Source organism: Bombus pascuorum, chromosome 14, assembly GCF_905332965.1.
Source record: "Bombus pascuorum chromosome 14, iyBomPasc1.1, whole genome shotgun sequence".
NCBI lineage: Eukaryota > Metazoa > Arthropoda > Insecta > Hymenoptera > Apidae > Bombus > Bombus pascuorum.
Window position 1 is genome coordinate 8,036,292 of NC_083501.1, and position 22,871 is coordinate 8,059,162.

A 22,871-nucleotide genomic window follows, 5' to 3' on the forward strand; every position below is an offset into this window, starting at 1 on the left:
CCAAAATCGGTAATTTTTTAGACGTATCATTATTCTAGCAATCTCAAAATATGTTTTTTTACCAATATACATTTTTACATGTATATTTCTTTTTAAACTTTTGGTCTTGGTTTATTGCATTTTTCGCTTCATATAATTCCTCGTATAATTACCAAAGGAAAAGATCGATATTCTAAACTATGGAGACAATATATATAGTGGACGCTAAGCTCCATTGTAGTAGGCCATTCTTTCAGCTGTCACGATGAAAGCTCGCTCGATGATTTGCCACTCCACTTAAATCCGTCGATTCGATTGCTCGTTTTGTTTTCCATCGGTTTATTTGCAATAAAAGGAGCGGGTAGGTTAATCAGATCATCATTACCTATACACACGTGCATGGGGTTGAGCACACGTAGTTACTCGACGTGGGGTGAAGCAGCGAATGAACTTATTGCCCATTGAACCATACTGCGCCACCATACTCACTGTAACCTGTGTAGACAGGCAAAGCTCCATTGCACAAACAGAGAGGAACTACGGTGTAACACATACCGCGTTTCTGTGAAAACCAGTTAGTTTCAGAGAAGCATTTATTCATGATTTTTTAGCGTAATTTTTATGGCAACAACTTCGTAGAGGAAATGCGAAAGGATATCGCGGTGTTAATGATGATTCGATAAATTTTTCTGAAACTTTATTTTACGAGTAGTTTTATTTAAAAAAGGAAAATTTTTCGAATTTGGATTTCTACAGTTTTGTAATTTAAAGTCAAATGTGAAAATTGGGTTCCACTATTTTGTTTTAATCTATCTCAGAGGTAACGTTTTTAGTAAGTTGATTTATTGTAGAGAATTTATTTCAGCAATTCTAGCTTACGATTTTTTCAATTTTTTCTATTTGTTAAAAGATAAAGTTTTGATTCTTGAGTTATGTAATTCTTTAATCTGAGCCCAAGTTTAAGCATATTTTTATTTTTACTTGAATTTACCCCGAACGAAACTTTATTGTTAAGTAGATTTGGGGTCTTTGGTTGGGTTTAGTTCTGAATTCTAACTTAACGTAGGTTTAACTAACTCTAATACGATTTAATTAAGATACTGATGCAAGTCCAAAATGTGGCTAATTTATAGTTCCTGTAGTTTAATTAATTCTACATTTTCAACATTGCTATAAACGATGTTTTTATCAAATTTGAAGGGTACGAAAGATATGGAGAAATTGAATGTAGACTTAATCGAGACTCAACACGTATTGAAATTAGAACACCTTGGATCTAATTTGAACTTAACGAGCATTATGATCTAGACCTATCACAGTTCTACCTCGGTCTTGACCTAGACCTCGCATGGACCTAGACCAGCGTACATCTGACACAGATATAACCCAAACTTAACATGAATCTAATTTGCGTTCCATTAAGTAAGACTTTAATACATAACAATATTTTACAATTTTAAGTTTAGTTCTTACGTAGAAATGAAGATACATTGTTTCTAGATTCTGGAGATATTTAGATTATTCTTTTTTTCTGCAAATGATGCATTTATCAATTTGCCAACGTTAACTGATGGATTTGATTTCATAAAATGAAATAATTTTTATACAAAATACTTTGTGAAGATTTCAATGAAATGGTATATTACAACAAAGTTTCATTCACAAAGTGGATGCGTGAATCGAGACGATTCGTTAGATTTTTATCGAGTGTCAAAGATCGGCGTATTTCGTATCAGTGAACAACTCGTTTCATTAGCTTCTAAGTGAGCGGAAACTGAGCTTTGTAAGTTACGCGTAAAGAATGTGATGCAGGTCTAGATTAAGACTCTTTTCAATAGAATTTTTAAAATACTAAAATATTTCCAGCATTAGAAATAACTTAACAACGCAGATTTAAAAAAGCCAATATTTTTGCAATTTTTGTTATTATTTTAAAAAATATTACACATTTACGATAACGTCTAATATTACAAATCTAGAGAAACTAATATTTATACATTGATATTTCTTGTGTTATCCTTTGAAAATTAAAATCGCCACTATTCCATATTCTTCCTTTTGTAACTATCCGTCGAATTAATAATAAAATTAGTAACAATTTGTTCTCCATTTTGTAAATAGTAGAAAAGTAAAGAAACCCAAGTTTTTCTAAAATTGTAATAAATATCAAAGGTTAAAGATTTCGAAAAATTCATAAGTGCATAAAAGCTAAATAATTTCAACTAAATACGAATTTCGAAATTACCGAGAATTTACGAACCTTAAAAAAATCAATATTCGTTAAATGGTTTCTATCGAATCTTCGCCGAAAAATATTTTTTCAAAGTTTGTCCATTCATTACATATATGTCACATTTATACTAGAGTTACGTCAATAATACTAAGTCATACATCGTACGATGAAAAAGACACAGAATCAATGGGTTCGATGCATCGTGTACGCATAGAAAAGCGCGTTACGTTTCACATCTCGTTCTACGATAGAATCAAACAGACGGTTTGCGATATTTTGACGCCAACCGTGTGTATTTAATCGGCCGAACCATTTCACTGAATTCCTCGGAACTATCGCGATAACTCAATCGTCCGGATATCGTGGCAATCTACGAGAAACGTGGACGTTCCTGAACCAGATGGCCGATACGATATTCATTTTCTGATAAATATTTCGTATCGTCTTGTTCATCGACTAAACGAGTGACTGAAAAATTAACTGGAACAAATGGTGTGGAACGGATGAGACTAATGTCGTGGAACTGAAATTTCTCAGCTCTCTTTAATCTTTCGGATCTTCTATTCGTTCTATAAATTTTCAAATTAAAATTTGTCTCACTGCTATTTCGACACATATGTTTCTTAACATTTTTCTTGTGTATTAATATCTTTCCATCCTTCGTCTGTTAACATTTCTCCATTTATATCTTCCGAGATGAATTTTTTGCTACTCGTTGGACTTTCGATTCAACTAGTAATTTATTTCTTCCCACAAGATAGATTCTGCAGTAATACTGATAAATGGTATCTACTTGTATCCTACATTAATAAAAATCTTCTAGTGTTATTATTATTACATTTAACTCTAAATTAAGCACAGTTCAAAACTTCACTAAACTCTTTGTCAAAGGATCCTTTCCCAGGTTTCGTGGATTGCGAAGACCGATGCGATTGTCAGATCCGGATGTCCGTCGCGATCATCGTACGATAGAGATCGTCGCGACGTAGCACGGTGCCGCGTCGAGTGGAGGTCGATTGTGCTCGAGGCCAAAGGCGGTCTCGGCATATTTATATTTCAAAATTTTCATTGTGAATCGGTTTCTGGGCCACGGGAGATACAAACGGGGGCGGTGGCGGCGGCAGCCGACGTGTTCAGTCCGCCACTCTATTGAAAACCGGCCATGGACGGCCGTGAGTAGTACTGTCGTTCGATAAACGGCGTCTTTCCCGGAGCTTTCGGTTCAAAGATAAGAATCTCGGATTCGAGGTCAGCCAAGCAGTCCTCGAGGCCTCCTTTGGCCATCGGCAAATTTCGAAAGGGCGCTCGACCTCGTACGAGGTGGCAACCGGGCTGCGGAGAACGGTGGGGGATAGTTACCACCCTGTGTGGGTGTGTACACTTATCCTACACCTATGTGTGTGTGTGTACGTTACACTAATATGTCTGTGAACGAGACTGGCGCACGATCGAGATGAATCGGTGCACCGGCGACGTTCCGGTTATGGCGACAAAGGACAATATCTAATATCCGAGAAGAGAGGCTGGCTCTATATTATAAAGTAGGGTTTTTTATTTCTTTCCTCTCTCTTTTTCTTCTTTTTTATCTAGCGTGGTCACATCGAGACCCCGGTTTTTCATGTACCAAGAGCAGCTGAAAGGAAAGCACAGAGGCAGGTGCTCGATACAGGTTGCAGAAGGTCAAGCGCCCTCCGAGCCAAACAATGAAGAAGCTCTTCTACTCTTCTGGACTTGCACACTGTGTGTCCGGTCTCGATGTGCACTCTGAATTATTTCTTCGGGCATCTGGGATGCACTCCTGGCTCCGGGAATTTATTGGATAGCGATTGTATGATGTGTATTGTCTCTGGTTTAATGGAAGTCGAGGGGTTCGAGGGGATGTTATGGCGGATGCTGCGAATTATCTTGGGCATGGGAGACAATTTCTGTTGGGATATTTATTTTGGTGTATTTCTTCGGTATTACTGCGTGTTTCTCCGGTTTTTTTATAGTGGGATTGCGTTATTGGGAAAAATTGTTTATCGATTTGAGGATTAATGTTGGGCTTGGATAAAACGGGATATAAATATCCTGCCTTCTGATGAAATATACGATATGTGATAGTATAAAGGTAAATATTATATCGTGATACATGCAAGGAGCAAATAAATGGTAGTAATTAATATAAAAGTAATCATTCAGGACGAAAGTATCTGTATAAATGTAAAAGATAAATAATAATTGGCAAGGAACTTGTTTTACGATAGTCTCACGTGTTGAATCAGAATGCTTTTGTTAATATCAAGTACTCTTTCCAAATTTACTTCCGTCACACTCTTAAAATTCTCGCTCTATCTCTGTAAATCAATCGCTCGACATTCGCAACTTTATCATTTTGTTCCAAATATTTTTCACTCGCTTCCAGATTTCTATCATTTTTACATCATTCGTACAAAACTATAGATAGACCAACCAATCTCAAGTTTCTTCCGCGTGTAAACAAAAAATCGACAGACCACCGAAGCACATCTATCACAGTTGCTGCAACCAGTACAGCGAACAGAATTCTTGAATCGTGATGTTTTTCATAGGGTAGAAAAATCCGGCGCAGAAACCACCCCCCTTAGAACTGGATTCGGTTGACAAATAAATCAACGAGCTTCGTATCAAGCCCCAATTTCAAATACACTCCAGATTCGTCCGGCGAACTCTATTTTCACAACAGGGGGTGAGTCGACGTCGCGCTTCGGAAACGGGGCTGAAAACATTCCGCTGGCAAGATACAGCCCCCATTCGGGCCCATGGTCGATACTAAGCCAGCCCGAAACTGTTCACGTCGCTGAAACACATGGACAATGTCCAGACAGGATGGATTGTATACTGCCACACAAAAGTGTGGGGAGTAATTTTCTTATTTTTCTTAGAATACAAATTTTACTATAAAATTATATATAGAAAGACTGAGAATGCTTTCATCTTTTACTTGAGTTGTCGTAGAACATTCTGATATGATAAAATGTAATTTTAAACGTTAATCTTGCAATAGAAAATTTGGTACTGTAGGTGTCAAACATTAGAGAACAGCTTTGTTAGTCAAACAGGTTATTATTTACGAATTGATAAGAAAATTATAATTAGTTCTGATAAGAATATTTCAAATCGGTTAACATTTTGAAGAGATACTGAAGTGGTTTTTGGAACATGGCTATACTTACATACTAGTAATTATTAAATATACAACTGCGTAATAGAATACTAGATGAGCATGTGAAATCAAGAAAATACTAACGAATTGTTTAGTAGAACATTAGTAGGATTTTCATGAAACGCCTGTAAAAAATGCAAAAGCTTTCTGTTCAATTCAATACTGTAATATACGTTTTATTACATATTTTTTAATCGCCTATGATATTTCATTCCGAAGTTTGTATTTAGTCAAGGATGATATATCATTTTTAATCTCTTTTTCTATTTTACTTTTATTGTGCAAAATACGAGAAAAATTTTCATTGATTTTTTCATATTCTGATAAACACTCTTGTCTGCTATTAAAACATGAATTTTATTGAAGTGTATTGAATTTTAAAATACTTGTTTAGAAACAGTACGAATTTATACGCCATTTAAAACATCGACAAAATTGGTTTAAGAATTGTGAAAGAAGTACATATTTTGAAATATTAATAAGGGATTCTTGCACTATAGCTTATAGTCTTGCAAGAAGATAGTAGTATCAGCATGTGAGAATTTTCCACAAAGAAAGGAATTCGAATGGCACGTTTTTCACTTAGAATAGATTGTTTGGTCTCGCGTTATAGTAATTTTTCTACTCTGTCAATACTTAAAAGGGTAAGTGAATAATACGTAGCAGATTAAAATTATATTCAGAAGTTTGTACAAGAAATCAACACATGTTAAAATAACTATTACATAACTTGTGAAAAAGGTCGTGGAATTATGGAAAAAACATATTAAAAATTCAAAGTATCGTAAAATTTGCAGGCAAACTATTGGCAAAAAAAAGTGCGTCACCGTCGAATCATATTTAGAAATTTTGATGAGTAGCTAAAACGTTGGAATAAATATTAAATTCATCATAGCAGACGAACAACAGGAGGATCAACGACGGAGCTTCATGTCCAGAAATGTTTGCGCGAAAGGGACGTTCACAAATTACTTTTTCTAACGATAAGCTACTTAAAAAAGAAAGGGAAAAACTGGTTTGGCGAGTTCGTTTTTCTGGGTCGAATAGCGTTTTACACGAAGGCAAATGTTTCGCGACATCCTGTTATAATTTTCAGCCTCTGATAAGCTTAAAACAGTGGCGCGCATCGTCGGCCTTATGAATCCTCTCAAACTTTCTTCTACATATAGGGTGATTCTATTCAATCTGTAAATGGATACATTTTAGATAATTAAAGTGTGTTACATGAACTACACAAGTTTCGCAAGTTCATTAAAGTTTCAAACAATGGTAAATGACGATTTGCACTCTTCACATCTCTTACCATGTATTTTTTTATGAAAACTTGATTAAAATTCAAACAGATTTTAAGGGAAATTAAACAGATCGTATGAATTATTTCGGTATGTTTGTGTAAATCCCTTTTTATTTATAACCTAAATACATTTTTGATCTCTTCGTAAAGGTTGCGAAATAACGTAGAAAGTAAGTTAGAGAATATGTTATACAAACGATACAAGCATTGATTATGATATAAATTTACCAAGCTATAGAAAAGAATTCAATTTTCCAATTGCAAAAAGAGATTCAACTACACAGATATTTTTACTCAAAGAAATGATTATTAGACTGCGGATATTTAGACAAATTCTACAAATTCTCAGAAACTACTGCAAAATCCATCTTGTCAAAGACAACCAAGTATCCGGACACTTCTAAGTAGCAGCATAATTATGTCGTCTACATGTTTCATTCGCCGTTTGAACATTCTTTTAGCCTAAAATGAGGTCGAGTCTTGCTTCGAAAATGATACATTTAGTACTAGCTTCGCACGACTGCAGAAATTTGATACTGTGAAAACGACGCATATAGGATCTAGTAAAAGATCGCTTCTTTACTGCAGTGTAAGATTATGCGCCAATACTTTTTATAACTACTGTAAAATACATCATGTGAAAAATGAGCAAGTGTTCGGATACTTTTGAACGATAGTGTATGTCTTCTATATGTATGTTTCATTCTTCATACGATATTCTTTCTCAACCCAGGCCCTAGACCGAGCTCAAGCGCTTAATTCGTTTGCTCCTTCGTCCACCGATCTGGTAGCGTACAGGCTCGTCACAATGCAAATCTCTGCTCGTCTAATGAATTATTTAAGCGTCCGCGCTTCTCTTTCTCGCGTTCGCGTTCCTTATGATGCATGGCCTCGTACGCACGAATCTCTCCTCGAGAATCCACGGTGTCTGCGGTTCATGCTTCGTTCGTCGAACCGTATAGTCCCTTGACATCTCCTTGGAGAGATGCTCTTGAGAAATTTCTAGCCTGTGACGAATTTCTATGGAAATCTTCCTCATCCAAGACTTTCTGCGGCAAATGGTTCGTTGAACATTACGATTTTCTGGCAAGAAACTGTTGAGAAATGACGAACGCGCGGACACACGTCGACACTTTGTTTTTCTTCATTTTCTTTTGTGTTTTATGCGAAGTGGGGCGCGAAATTCGTTTCCTTTTCTTCAAGGAAGATGGGGAGGTTTACGTTTTGTTGTCATCGTTTTGATTGGCAAATTTATCACGGTCGCGTCCGCGGAGCACTTCGATTTTATTGATTTTCAATTTGAAAAGAGCTGCCTTTGGGGTTTCTTCCAGATTCGTTCTGGAACGGTCACAATGAAACAGCATGTGCGCCAAACGAATCGATAACTCGCGCCACGATCGAGTGACACGTGTTTTTCCAGAAATTGTAGCTTCTATAAGGATCGAGCTTTTCTCACGTGTTTTCTTAAGCTTTTTGCTACTGCAGTTTCGTTTAAATTGCAGCCTTAAACGCTTGTGTTGTGTGTAATATAATATACGTCGAACCGTATGGTTACGTAACAAATTCTGCTACACTAGTGGAAGTATTTATTGCGTTACATGCAATATTATTGATGATGCAATTTATTTTTGCCAAGGTAGTAAGCTATACTTTGTTAGAATCATATATTTTAATCAATTTTGCAGAGATATAGAACCATGTTCTAATGTATAAACATAACAATGTTTATTAAAAAAATTATTCAAAATGTGTAATCTTATACCACACCATGAATGCTAACATTTTTCAAATATTACGTTGTATCGTTGTACTGTTGAATAGTAAATTAATATTTATTTACGAGCAAAAAGAATACAGTAAAATACCACTACAATCAATAAATGATGATTTTAATGTATTATAATACTTTCTACGTTTAATTATAGATTTATACTTTCTACATAAATGTGAAAAATATTAATTTTTAAAGAAACTTCTTCGTACTGTACTTTATGGTTAACTTGCTATAATTTTGCTTTGTTCCTTGATTATTATTTATATTCTCTTCGTACTAATAGTAAAAGGACGATAAATATTTAAAAGCATTTAATATTAAAAAAAATATATATTCAGTACCCAAATAAGGCAGTAAATATTCAAAAATAGTAAATATCTACATATTAAACAAATTATAAAATATTATAAAGGAATGCGATAATATGAATAATTTTCATAGTATCGTTTTAAAGTTCACGATACTGTTTCTGAAAGAAAAAAAGTTGTAGAAGTACTTCAACGCACGATACCGCAAGATCTATCCAATCTTTCGCTATATTTACAAGAGAATTTCGATTAAGCGGTTTAGTCAGCGTGAAAAGAGACACGCGATAAACCAAAACACGAAGATAAATTAAAGAGAAGATATTAATCCTTCCTTTTGTTTCCCAAAATGAAGTTTTTCATTTGCTTCCTCCATTCGCATCGCAATGTCTTTGCTATGGCAATTTTTATTCTCGAAGAACCAGAAGGTTTTGCTTTTTTAACAAAAGATTTGCACTAGCCGACGACGTTATTATTATTGAAATTGCATAAAAATACAGAAAATTGTTAATTGATCCTTGTCACCGTAAATCATATTTGTGGTTCATCCAACCCGAAGACAAATTTAGGAAAAATTCTATTAAGTTTAGAACAAGATTCTGTGTTTTTCATTTTATGTCTTATATGCTTTTTTAAAAGAAAACACGTCTTTGTTATTGATATATTTTCTATCAGTAGATTGATGAGGCAGATTGATAGAGTAAAATGTATAAAATATTCAAAGTATTCGTTATATTTAGCGAATGAAATAAATTTCTGTTTAGATACCATTCCTTTAGCTACATTTATAAAGATATGAATTTACATTAACATCTACAGTCTACAGTCTATTTCTGACACATTTACTGTTGATCTTGGTGATTTTATTTCCATTTTTTAAATAACAAACACGTTGTATCTTATATCATATAATGAATATCGTTTCTCACTGTAATATTGCTTCAGTTATTTAAAAATCATGAACCATTTCATAAGTATTTCTATTTATATATTATTGATCACTTATTATTTATTCAGAAAGCTTCAGTTTCTTTTTCAAAGCACAACACGTAGGAACGGCGTACTTTCGGATCATTTCTCTTTGTCAATACAAACTGGATCATACTAAAACAGTAAAAATACAAGGTTTTTACAAAATTGAAATCAAGAAACTTATACTATGGTAAAATCACATCAATTTGCATTACAAATTTTCTTATTTTGATAAAAAATGCTAAAACATATATCGTTGCGCTAAATTTATTAGCTGTAATATACAGTTTTGTTACGATAAAAATGAAAAAGAATTGTATTTTACTACAAGATGTTCGTTTTAGGATATGTTATATTTATCGATCTGAATTAATCGATTTATTACATAACAAACTTAATAAAAATGAAATTTTGGCCTCATGAACACAACATAAAGATGATTCCTTCGTACTATAATTAATGTAGGAATCGTTGATTCACGTGCTAATTATATTTCCTTAATAAATCAAGTTTCTCGTTGCTCTTTAAAAGTAAAAGACGAATTTAACGTACGAAGGACCATCAATTCATATTATAAATAAATGTGAAGAATTAAAATAACGAAATGAGTTATAAAACGAAAAATACAGAATCCTTTTCTACGATAGAATCGCTAAGTTGCAAAAATCTGTATGTTTACGTGGAACGTGACGAATTAATTCTGAACTTTTCTTTCCCTTTTATACAGTTGCCATGGAATTGAGAACCGACATGCCGCGAAACACGAAAAGCGTCCGTCACAGAAGCTCGAAACCTCCTGGCCATTTTCCTTGTAAGTCCAAACAAAGTTTCTTTGAAAAGTTGCTTGCTCGATCGGCTATTCAATCAAGTAGCTCGTCATTCTAAGGCTTTTCGGCTTCATTACCGAAAGAAATTATTAAATAGAAAGGAATACTATGAAATATGTAGGTCACTTCCAAATGAGAAACCTTGGTGGGTTACACATGAGGAATGTGAAAGGTGTGGAAATGTTTCCCTTATGAGAAACTAGGTGTAAAATAAATATTTCATATTAAAATAGTTTAAGTTGTAAGCGGACGAGAGTTAACGCTTCTGTAAGTTTATTTTTTGTTTGGCTTTCTATGGGAGGGAAGAAATGCGAATCGCTTTGCTCACTAGCATCGTGAAAATCGCAGGTAATTGATAAACAGAACTTTGAATAATAAGTTCCCTAGTTATTTATGTCATATTTATCATATCGTATCATATTTATTGACAATCAATATCACAATGTAATATTCCGATCTTTAAATCTTTAGATCTAAGATTTTCACGATTTGATATTGTAACATTTAACAACTTAACATTCTAACAATCAACACTTCTATTTCCTTAAAGAAATTCCTTTTAAACGTTTACGAAACGCAACGAAATTCGGATGTTCTCGCACGGTACAACAAAATTAACAATGTGATGTCCCAACATTTAACAATCTGACGCTCTGACAATTACCAACATCGCTGTTTGTTTAAAGAAATTCTCCGCGAAAGGAAGAAATTCTTTACAAAGAACAACGAAATTCTTCAACGAGACGTTCTTACACGGTACAACGAAGATTCTTCAAAAAATCCGAAGAATCTAATATCCTTAAATTATCCTAACGTTCAAGCACGTACACTTCTATTCCTCCTAAGGAACTCTTCTCAGATGTTTGTCAGAAGGGAATAGAATTCGAACGTTTTTACGCAGTGTACCAATCCTTTAGAGAGAATTCTGCACTGTTATTTCTATTCTAGCATGTCCAACGTAAACATACTAACACTTCAATACCTATCTCTTTACGCGTCACCAATAATTACCAATAATTACCAATTTCCCTTAAATTCCGGAATCCAGGAATCGTCCATCAGTCACGTGCTAATTGTATTCCCCTAACGAATTCAATCTCCCATTGCCGTTTAAAAATTCGACGAATCGAACATTCGAATAACCAGCAATTCATACCCCTGTGGAAAGAATCTTTTATTCTTTGAATCGAAGGAAGAACAATGAAATTTCGAGCGACACGCGTTGTCATTCATTCGATGGGAATTCCTTTCGCATATCTTGCCCCGGCTTGACGCCATTTTTACGGTCAATATTTCCCCGCTAGACTAGATGTCACCCTTTACTTGGCCACCCTCACCCATTGGAAAGTTGTGCCACCCTCCGAGCGATAGCGCCACTGGCATGTTTCCAATTTCCACGAGGGCTGCCTCTTTGTTCGTCACATTCTATCGGCTGCTTTCTTGCTCCCGTTTCGCCTCGCTAAATTTATTCGTCGCCCGCCACTGCTTCTATCCGTCCGACCTTTTCAACGGTGAAACGTTTGCGAACGTTCCGAGCCTTGATCCACGTTATTCCGCGGAGATTGATGAAAAGTAAAAGTACAGACCGACTAAACCGGGTCACTTTGCTTTCGCGGATAGACATGTTACCATGAGAAACGCGAATCGTTAGCATTGTTATATAATTCTTTGCGATGCATTTTCTTCGAAGGTTTCTCAAGCGGCAAGGATATTTGGAATTTTTCCATTTCCGAACGAGTATCGAACTTTTCCTCAAGTTTTACGGCTGCAAAGTAGGATTCTTAAACAATTTTTCATGCTTGACTTAGTCATACCAGGAAGATTTTTGGGTTATTAGAACGTTTAGGGACGTTAATTGGTAGGTTGTTTGATGGGCAATAATTTCTATTAATTAAATGATTAAATGATATTAAATATATAAAATACTTTGGTATCTTTAGGATTATTCATTATTGTTTCCACTATTTCAAGATCGAATGTTCCTCGTTCTCTGGAAGATAGTTGCTTTTCTATTAATTAAAATTAAGGCCAATTTTAAAACAAATACATTTATTGTTTAATTATATGCAACATCGAATGTGAAAAAATCAAATTCAAATATTTTCTCTTTTTGCCATGTTTTGAAGAAATTTTAAAAGAAATTATAATTTGTTAGTTGAATAATGAGTGTGATGAGTGTTTTTATGATAAATTTAATATTTCTTGATGTTTTGCTTAAATTTAATTTTGAATTAATTTACTCATTTAGTAATAGTTTCTTTATTTACATAGATAGGCGATCACACCAAGTACACAATTTTGATGAGTCAGCAACAATTCCTGATAAATTTATCTATTTGCTTGAATTTTTGGCGTTTGAAGGTTCGAAACTTTTGTTGCCAAAATTTCTTGAATCTAGTACAATCGTGTCAATATTCAGGTTATTGAAATATGAAGAATATCCGAAATATATGTTGGTCGTAATTGTATTTCAAAGGATGTAATATTTTTCGAATTTTTGGCAAAAACACGAATTACAAAAAGACAAATGAATGAAGAATGACTATGAAAACATTTTCCTGCAAAAATAACGTAAAGTAAACGTTCAAACGATAACTAGGAGCATAATTCCTCCTCTTTAAATAGAATTATAATGTTAGTAATATTAATATTAATTGATCGAATAATATATCATTAGTTAGATATATATATTTTTAGATTATAGATATATTTTTCCTACTTCATTTCCAATTTGATTTCAGAACTGTTAACGCAACAATTTAATCTAGTTCATGAGATAAGAATTTATTGCTGAGTGGATGAGCGGTTGCGTTTCAATATTTCATTGTTGTGTCATCCAGAATTGCATTCGATTCGCGTAAATATATGCACGTTACGCAAAAGAAGCGCTTATAGAGTTGGTGATGTAATACAGATTACTATATCGGTTCCACATTTATGAAAATTAACACTAATAATAGAACTTCGTGGAACTTTGGAATAATCGTGGAATACAGAATTATAAATGGGGGAGTTGCAATAAAATCCTTTACCATCGATACTTTGATAAATTTTTCAATTCCGAAGCGCTGTTTCGAACTTTATTACAGTTCCAATATTCCGCTTTGTAACTTTTCAAATTCGAACTCTGCGAACTTCTGTTATCAATTCACCGTTTTAGGAACTCAAATTTCTCCAATTAAGATTTTGTTGGTGTCATTAAACGGCAAAAAGTATTAATTTTTACACTATATCATTCCAAATTCTGCTTTAGATTTTCAAATCTCTATTTTACTATTTTCCAAGTGAATCAAACCTGATGTTACCTATATTACACGCACATACATATTTTCGTATTTTTCTCGATCATCCTAAATTTAAATGAGGGATTTTACACCTTCCTTCTCTTTATTTTCTCTATTTCCTTCTTATGTCGTACTACGTTATCTTCATAATATATAATAATCGTTCCACGCTTAAGAACTGAAAAACACTACTAATGTGTTATTATAAATAGAAAATACAGGAGAAACGCATGATAACTCACTTGGCTAAAAGGGAGTATTTTAACGTGACATAGATAAAACAGGGAACAACCTGTTAGGTCCAAAAATATAAGCCTTTTAAAAATAGCTGGTAAACCCACGAATTTTCGCAAAACACCAAGGGCGTAACTAATCTTATGACAATCAATATTTTTACAATGTTCAAGAGGTTAGTAAAAATATATAATGTGTAATTTCTAAATTAAATAAGGAGAACATTTTGGTAATATCAGATTGACGAATATAAAATGTGACTTATCATTACATTGCGGATAATTATGTATTTCTGAAAAAATTTAAAGATGTGAAAACGTATAGAATGCATATAATACATTAATACACCAACATATATATATATGAAATATTTGAATATTTGTTGTAATATTCGCCGAATGAAGAAATCTCTAAGTTCCATTTATTTACTTGTATTCATAAAAATATGAACTTTCATGAACAATTTTCATAAATATCCGAAGTCTAGAATAGAAAGAAGTTTAGAAGAATATCTATTATGTTCTCTTCCCGTGTTTTATTCAATTATTATAAATATGATTCTCGTAGATAATGTTCAACTCTTCATGTTGCTGTAGCAACCCTACCTGTTAGAAATGTGTGTCATATTGTGATTACTTGGCAAAAATAATTTTAATAAAAAGCAGAAATTAACAATTATTTAGAGGGCAATAAGTATTGCTACGAAGCTTTTAAATTTATATTCTTATAATTACAATTAAAGAAACAAGACGTACATAAAAATGTCATAATTCAAATATTCTAAGAATATTCTAGTTCAAATACATACACTTTAACGTGCCATGTGAATTCTGTACACTTCTACACATTTAAATTTCTCCCAATAGCATAAACCCAATCCATAGTCGACTTGTAAAAGCTCAATTACATAATTAATCCCATAACAATTTCTTCCGACATTCAAGAGGATATCTAATTCCAAACCGAAACAAAACGACAATTTCGATAATACGAGGATGATCTGATAGCGTATTAAATTTTATAATTATTAACCCCACTTGTCGTATCTCTCCCCGTCGGTCATTAAATACATTCCAACACGACTTTAATCGAACGAACAAAAAGCCCAAGGATTCACCCCTGGCGGATAAATTTTGATAGTCCTCGAATAATCGTGGGCGTGCTTGACCTTAACACTGATTGGTCGATACCTTAAAATAGCCCTCGTGCCGGGCATCTGATAAGGCGGTTTATTTATAAATCTGACTCAACATATTCGCGCGCTCTCGCCCGTACATCGACGATGGAATTTCGTCGTCGTTCCGTCTTCACCGTTTCCTCATTGTCCGCGTAATCGAGTCCCTGGAACCCCGGGGTGCCAGAACATTTTTATTGATTTATCGATTCGTCCATAACCACAAACCGAAACGAGACAGATAGGCAGATAACGAAAAGCGAAATAAAGCCAGAAAGAGGAGCGGTGAGGGGGAGGGGTGGAATGGCGGTTAGAAAACATAACAAACAGGCTGGAAATTGATATCAGATAAGAAACCGCGATTCCGCTTGTACGTTTCGCGTTAGTTCAACCTTGGATCGGTTGTGCATTTTTCTTGCAAATGCAACCAGCCAACCTGCCCTTGGGAAATTATTGCCTTCGACGATGAATGGCTTCGCGAATGGGACAGGGGTATGTACTGACTGCGCCTACAATTGCAGCAAGAAAGTCGATGGTTCTTGTTGCCTTTGCGCTTCCATTGTTATTTAAGTCAATGGAGCAGAAAGCCACTTGATGCTAGACAAAAGAAAATTTCTGTACGAACAGACTGCGACCAGATGGAATACTTGTCAACGAAGGTTTGGCTCGATGGTCACTCTCGGTTTCGTGAAACAGGCATGTAATTATTACATTGGATTTCTGTCGTTAATGTTGTTTGTAGGAGTAGTCGATATTTAATTTCGACGATTCATATTCGTTTATTGGTATTCGAGGTGAAGGAATTATATTTATTCAAGGATTCTATGGTACTTAGAGAAGAATCGGAAGGTTAAAGGAAAGAGTTTAGTGGAGTAGGATGTTTAATATTCAAGAATACTGGTGGTATGTAGGAGTGCTTTCTCTTTTGTAGGTTTGATTGATGCAAAGGTAGTAATGTTTAGTGTTTATTTTTTTTATTTAGATGAATTTTAATAAGCAAATTTTTCTGGCGTGGTACTATGTCGTGTTTAAAAGTGTTTATCGTGTGAAGTGCATATTTGACACAGGAGAGTTCCCTTTGTCGAGGAAAATATTTAGCGAATGGGTATATTTCGAAATCGTTTAGAGGATGCAATTAAAATCAAAAGAAATGTTAGGCCGATTACTTGAAGGAAATTTTACCCAACAGCTATAGATATTAGAATTGTTGCAAATTCAACAGCACTTTCTATTTATAGACATTGACTGCGGAATTAATCATTTTATTTATTTATTAAAAATTCTACTCGTTATAATGACCATGCTGTATTTTGTGACATAGCAAGTAACGTAAAGGAAGAAAAGGAAATTTAGTGGTGAAGGGTACTCTGTATTCAAGGGTATTGGAAATATATAAATGATTTCTGTTGTATAGGATTTGATACATATCAAAGAATATTTATTGTTAATACTTCATGACATAAGAGAATTTTATTTATTGGAACAGATATAATACATCCTGAAGGATAATTATATATTGTTTCAATCAAAAGATCATATACCTTCACAGTGTGAATAAATATTTGGCCAAAATATATTAAGGATGGTACATAATATAGGAAATTTTTATTATTTTACGTCTCATACTAAGACCGTCATGAAGCATAGAAAAACAGATTTTATTTACACGCATATTCGATAAAAACATTCCAGACCTTATTTATTTATGAAAGATACTACCCATCGTAATCTACTTCCTGTAATACAAAAGATCCATTTTGTTACGGAAGAAAGTTCCAGACATTAGTAACGTATCCATCCGAACGTCCTCGATAAATCAAAATTCCCTTCTCCTTAACCCTTTCTCCAAAGAACGTCGCTGCGTGGTAACTCACCCAAATAAAATCCATCAATCATCCACCCAATAAACCAAAATCCTCTAGTGTCTGACAGCGCAACCGTGAAAAACAACGTTATGAAAACCTCGAAACACCCGTAACCGTGTTTCCATAATCTTGTATCTTCATCTCGAATCAAGGACCTCGACCTTCCTTCATCGATGACCGTTACTGCCATCTTTTTCCCCTCGTCCCTACCAATTCCAGGAACATCCAGTCCTGTAGCTGGTGTAAAGAAAGAAAGGGCACGAGAGAGGAAAATCGAGGCTCGAGGAACGGGAATCGAGTGTGCGCAGTCGCGGGACTGTTCGATGTCGCGGAGCAGTCATCGTGGAGAGCGACGAGTTTCTCGCCGCGTGTACACGTATATATCAGGCGGGAGGAGCGGTTGTCCGGTTGTCCAGGATCGCGATAATCGGGTGAAAGGTAGACGGTGACTTGCAGTGCCAAAGAGAGGCCAAAGTGCGATCGAATGGACGAATAACGATCGCACGACTTAATCTTCGAGGAGACACGTTGTCTCTTCGAGAAAGCTCCGTCCAGTCCATTCGAACGATCCTAATGGCCGTCAGGACTCGATCGAACCACCCACACAGACACGTAAATGTAATCCTTTAATCGTGTGCTATTTAAATATTCGAGACATGAGATGGACGTGAGAGGATCCTCTAGGATCGAGGCGATACCTCGCGACAACCGCGAACGAATCTGCTCCGGTTTCGTCGATCATTCGTTGAAAATCGTTGTCTTCGTTGAGAGACCTGGTGCATCGATCGCGAAATACGAGGCAACCGATCGTCGGTACGGACAGAAACTTACGGGCTTCCGGGAGCGGCGTGCGACCTCCTGAAAAACTAGCCCGCTTCCCGATCGATCCCGGAATATGACCTTCGAGTCACGTGTGCCGCGGCGCGACACGCAAGTCACCGATACGAGCGGTTCCGACTCGCGAGGCGGACTGGACATCGATCACGAGGATCGCGCGCCGCGGCGGACTTTTCGACGCTGACGCGCCGGACGCGGGATTTTCCCTTCCGGGACGACACGACACACTGCCACACGGGGGTGAGAAAGAGAGAGCCACAGGGATCGATACGAGCAGCGGGAAAGTTGCCGAGAGGAAGGAATCGAGTCGTGGACCGGGTCAAACAGGAATTGCGAATTCGAACCAAGTTTCACGCTGTTCCGTCGACTAAACCGGAAATTTTTGGTGCACGTCGATTAAGAGGGTGAATCGATGTCGCAGATACGCATGCAGGAAATACATGGAATATTTGAAGAAGAGGAAGAACTCGAGGAGCTCTGGAAAGTTGACGGGTGATAAATGCTTTGGATGAGAGCAGGAATTTGTTCTTCTGGTTCGTGGTTATGTCACAGATCGGATGACAAATTTTCGTCGAGTATCGATAAAGAAGGTGATTCGATGTATATGTAGATACTCGTGCGGGAAACGTATGGAATATTTAAAGAACGAGACGAATTATGGACTGGAAAGTTGATGGTGAATGAAACTTGGTTCTGGTTCCTGACTCGTGATTATATCAGACGAGTGGAGATTCCTGGAAACACAATGATAGACCGTAAATATCGTACAGGATAGGCTTGATTCCCTGTCAATAATTTCTGTGTTCTAATTATTGTCTTGATCGACGAATCAGGGAGTAATTTTGAGCAATCTATTTTATTTATCAACAAGATGGTGAGCTGTGATTGTTCTTCGCGAGAATCGAGGTTGGACGTCTGTCAATGATGTCAGTGTTCTGTTGACCTCGCGTTCCATAGATGTACGATTCTGTTCTATAGTTGCAACCGTGGTTACATATATATCCACGATTCTATTCTACAGTTGTGACTAGATATTCACGTAAATTAACAATGAGGTTCTATATCGGTCGAACGATCGACGGTGAACTGTGATTATCCGTTCTGTCAATAATGATTTTCATTTCGTTGAATCACGACCGAATGCCTTGCTTTGCACCGAGTCGATCGATTATCTAACCGTGACCACTTCTCACGTAAATTGGACCTCGATAATCGATGCGAAAGCAGTGCAACCAATCCCATCGATCTTCTGCTCGCGAGCACATGACTATGCAAAGAAAGAGAAAGAAGAGGACAGTGAATTATCAACGTTTTTCGAATAAATTTTCATTCGAAATTGATCAACGACACGAGTGTTTCGATTCTATTGATTATGAAATAAACTTCACGAGACACTTCTTTTTTTTAGACTCTTATTAATAAGAAATGAACAAGAGGTGATTTATGACTAAGAACCGCGATATCCATGAATGAACCAGTGTTCTAATCTTGTGGTCAGCCACTGGTCGAAGGCGATATCACAGAGGATTCTTTCTTTAGAACTGTTCTTCTACTTTTCGCTCAATTGCCCGCCTTCGAGGAGAAATCAGTAAATACGTCCGCTATTCTGATCGTTCTATCCGTAAATAGTAAAAAGGAAACCATAAAAGACAGTAATAAACGAAAAAAGAAATCGTCCTTGAAAAATGGACACGATAGATCGACCAGACGATGAAAAACGCTTGGTGATAAACGCAGAGCTTATTACCCGTTCAGTTTTCTACCAGCCGCAGGGTTTTTCTATTCAGCTTTTGTCGTAGTTTTAACGTCAATTTAGAGAGTTTTTTGAGCACGAGAGGTCGGCATACCGTCACTGTGTGATCGATAATCGCAGCTTCATTTCGAAAACATCCTTGGACGGGCTCGTTCAAGGACCACGTTCGAATGATCGAACCACTCGAAGGAGAATACGTAGGATCGATATTATTCTCGGCCACGTGACGTGATATGTAATCTACCGTCAAAAATAGAAGAAAAATACGAAATCTCACGATCCCTAAATAGCCAGGGATTTGCGCCAGGTTTCGATAAAATCGTCCACATGTTTTAGAAATACCTATTAATGCAAAAGTATCCATCCAAGAAGCGTTGAAAGCTGACTATGTTGATTCCTGGCCTCGTCGAGTACGGGTTGTAGAATGTCAGAGGCTCGTTTTCACAGCGCGCATGTCCAGTGCCTTGACTACCAACGGGACGCCTATACCTTGGCCGACGTTACGAGCCACTAGGGTTTCAAGGGGGTTGAGAGAGGATAGAAGAAGGAAAGGAAGGAGAGAAAGAGAGAAGCAGAAGCGACGAGTATCAAAGTCGCTCGTCGTGGTGCTCGCAATAAAGTAACCGTGATAAAAAGCGAGGCCTGTCACTCGCGGCTGGACGGTGTAGCGCGGAAGACGTGGAGAGAGCGTAGAGAGCCATTGGAGTGGCTAAAGTTTACCCGGCAAAGTTGAAGTGGTCAGAGAAGAAAAAAAAAAAAGGGAAGGAAAGGGAGTAAGAGGAAGACGAGCAAATTGGTTCGACAACTCCGTTCAAGTTCAACAATTAATCATTGGCTGTGCTGTTACTCTTCGTCTGAGCTTAAAAAATAGCGACTAGTAAATCAATCGTGAAAGACATCCCAAGAACAACATAGAGATTCAAAGAAGATACAGAAGTAAACAGAGAGAAAGATATTTTTGCTACGTCTTTTCTAGCGTTCGAGACGTACACACGTGGTCGTCGATTTCAACGTCCATTTAAACAGACTGACTTCTCAGCCTCCAATATCCAAAGAGGATTTGTTCAAGCGAATAAATCGAGGATATAACAAAAGGAAGATTCTTAAATCCGAATCACCGTCCCACTGTACGTTTCTATCCTCCATTTTGCTACTCTTCACGCACGTAGACGTGACGCTTTGCTCAACATGTCATTCCGTAATATCTTGCGGAAGTGCATCGACAAGACGCGCCAGATAATTGGCCACGCGCTGAAGAGGTGAACCGTTGAACTCGTGTGCATGATGTCGAGCTGCAGCAAGAGCAGGTGATCGCTGGTACAGTCAGGAACAGGTGGAAGTTGGTGAACAACACGGTTCATTAAGGGTCTGACGTGGGAGGATGACGAAGTACGGATTGGCCAGGCTGGCAATTTGGAGGCCGAGACGTTCGGTTACCTCGCAGCCAACGAGCCAGCAGGAAAACAACCCTCTGATGTATGCCGAGAGCAGCTTGTTGTATGTTGTTTGAGAGCGAACACTGTTGTCGCGCAATCGCTGCTGGCTTCCGTGGCTGGATGAATCTGGCCGTGTGCTTTTGATGTCTCACCGATCAGATGTCCAGTTGTACCAGTTGGTCTTTTTTAATAAAGACATCCAAGACCATTTATTTTTTTTCGTTGTCGCTTGATTCCGCTTGCACATATCGCTGTCAGAGCTGAACGAAATCTAGGAAGAACTTTGGAACAATCGGAATTATTTGCTATTTAGAAGATTTTTAGAGCGATTGGCAGATTCCAATTCTTTGGTGATTGGACAATTTTTGGGCTGTCTGATTATTCGAAATTTTTTGATACTTGAAAGAAATTGAAATTATTTTTTCATTTGATTTGGTTTGATTCGAAAAATTGTGGTTTCAGTAGAATTCTTTCTTTAGATGTGATATTCCGTTGATATTGTTATTTGAACAATTGGTAAATTGATTTTACTACATACAGTGGCACTCTTCTTGTTCTAATATTTTCATTATGTAAAGACAGAATTTTGCTTACTTAATTCATTAAGGCATCCTATGAATGATGCAGATTTTTCAGTACGTGTGATGTTAAACGATTTATCTATTAGTAACTGAGTAATCCACAGTTATTTACCAATTGTCTATTTTATTAACCTTATTTTAATTTCAATTTTTCAGAAAATTATGTTATTAATTGAAATTTCATGAATTCTATCCAGTCTCTAGATCGAACTAACTTCGAATGAGAAAGATTTAACCTGAACAATTCCTTATTAATCATTTTACTAAGTAGCTTACGGAACCAATAGTATCCACAAAATTTTAACACAAGAAACAAATTAACTTTCTCTCACGAAGCGTGAATAAGCGAAAAGTCATTTTGTTCAGCTCTGCCACTCTTCGATCCCTAAATTTCATCCCCCTTCCACAGCGTACGTACGCGTACACGTAAATGCGCTTTGTTTGTCGCTTTCAATGTGTCTGCAACGTTTTGAGGAACACCAGGGGATCTGTATAACGATCGCTATGACCAGGGCACGCTATATAAAACGCTTTACATAAACGACACACACGAAACCACGTGGCTGAAACTGGCCATCCGATCAAGGGATGAACCTTGGTATTTTGAAGAAACGAAAGAAGGGACGCGAAATGTCTCGGCGTTAAATAGCGCGAGAGGCAGCGTGGATCGAGCGCTTTTTCACCGGCGAAATCTGTTGATAAAGTCGCGTAATTTGTCACGACAGCGATTGATGAGCACGCTTTATTCAGCGCAGCACGTGCGTTCCCGATCGTTGGAACACGTTCGAATCGATTACAGGACTGCCGGACGTTCATTTTCTCCCGCCTGATGGATATCGTTGCCGGTAAACACGATTTTTGTCGCACGACGCTCGCTCTCTCTTTTTGTTACCAGGTTTGTTTGCTTTGGGAACGTTGAGCAAGAGGTTTTGTTACTCGTAGAGGGTGAAAAGTGGGCGATGTTATACGCTAGAGGATTGTAGGGTGGTTGAGAAACGCAATTTATTGGGTTTAGGTTAGGTTCGGATATTATACGATATTACACGCTAGAGCAATATAGGGTGTTTCAGAAGCTCGATTTATTGGGTTTCGCGCTGAACTGGTTGCAAATAAGTTTGATATTTACGAAAAATGTGATG

At 36.6% G+C, this 22,871-nt stretch overlaps 1 protein-coding gene and 1 long non-coding RNA gene across 12 annotated transcripts in view; one reads left to right on the plus strand and one right to left on the minus strand.

The window, feature by feature from the left end:
• The window catches only part of LOC132914357 (potassium/sodium hyperpolarization-activated cyclic nucleotide-gated channel 3), a 222,451-nt gene that overhangs the window by 36,579 nt on the left and 163,001 nt on the right, over positions 1–22,871 (plus strand). For 9 of the 11 annotated variants that reach the window (XM_060973412.1, XM_060973409.1, XM_060973404.1 and 6 more), the window contains one exon: positions 10,469–10,552. The exons of 1 other annotated variant lie outside the window; for it this stretch is intronic. In XM_060973412.1, coding sequence (XP_060829395.1) covers positions 10,469–10,552 — 84 coding nt within the window. Of the gene's footprint in view, positions 1–10,468; positions 10,553–18,072; positions 21,192–22,871 lie in introns of those variants that run through there. One more of the 11 variants, XM_060973408.1, reaches the window with a different exon arrangement.
• Positions 16,721–17,449, minus strand: LOC132914376 (uncharacterized). Its single transcript, XR_009659578.1, has 2 exons — positions 17,135–17,449; positions 16,721–16,996 (listed from the first exon to the last, which is right to left on the minus strand). It is a non-coding gene; the product is annotated as an uncharacterized LOC132914376 (long non-coding RNA).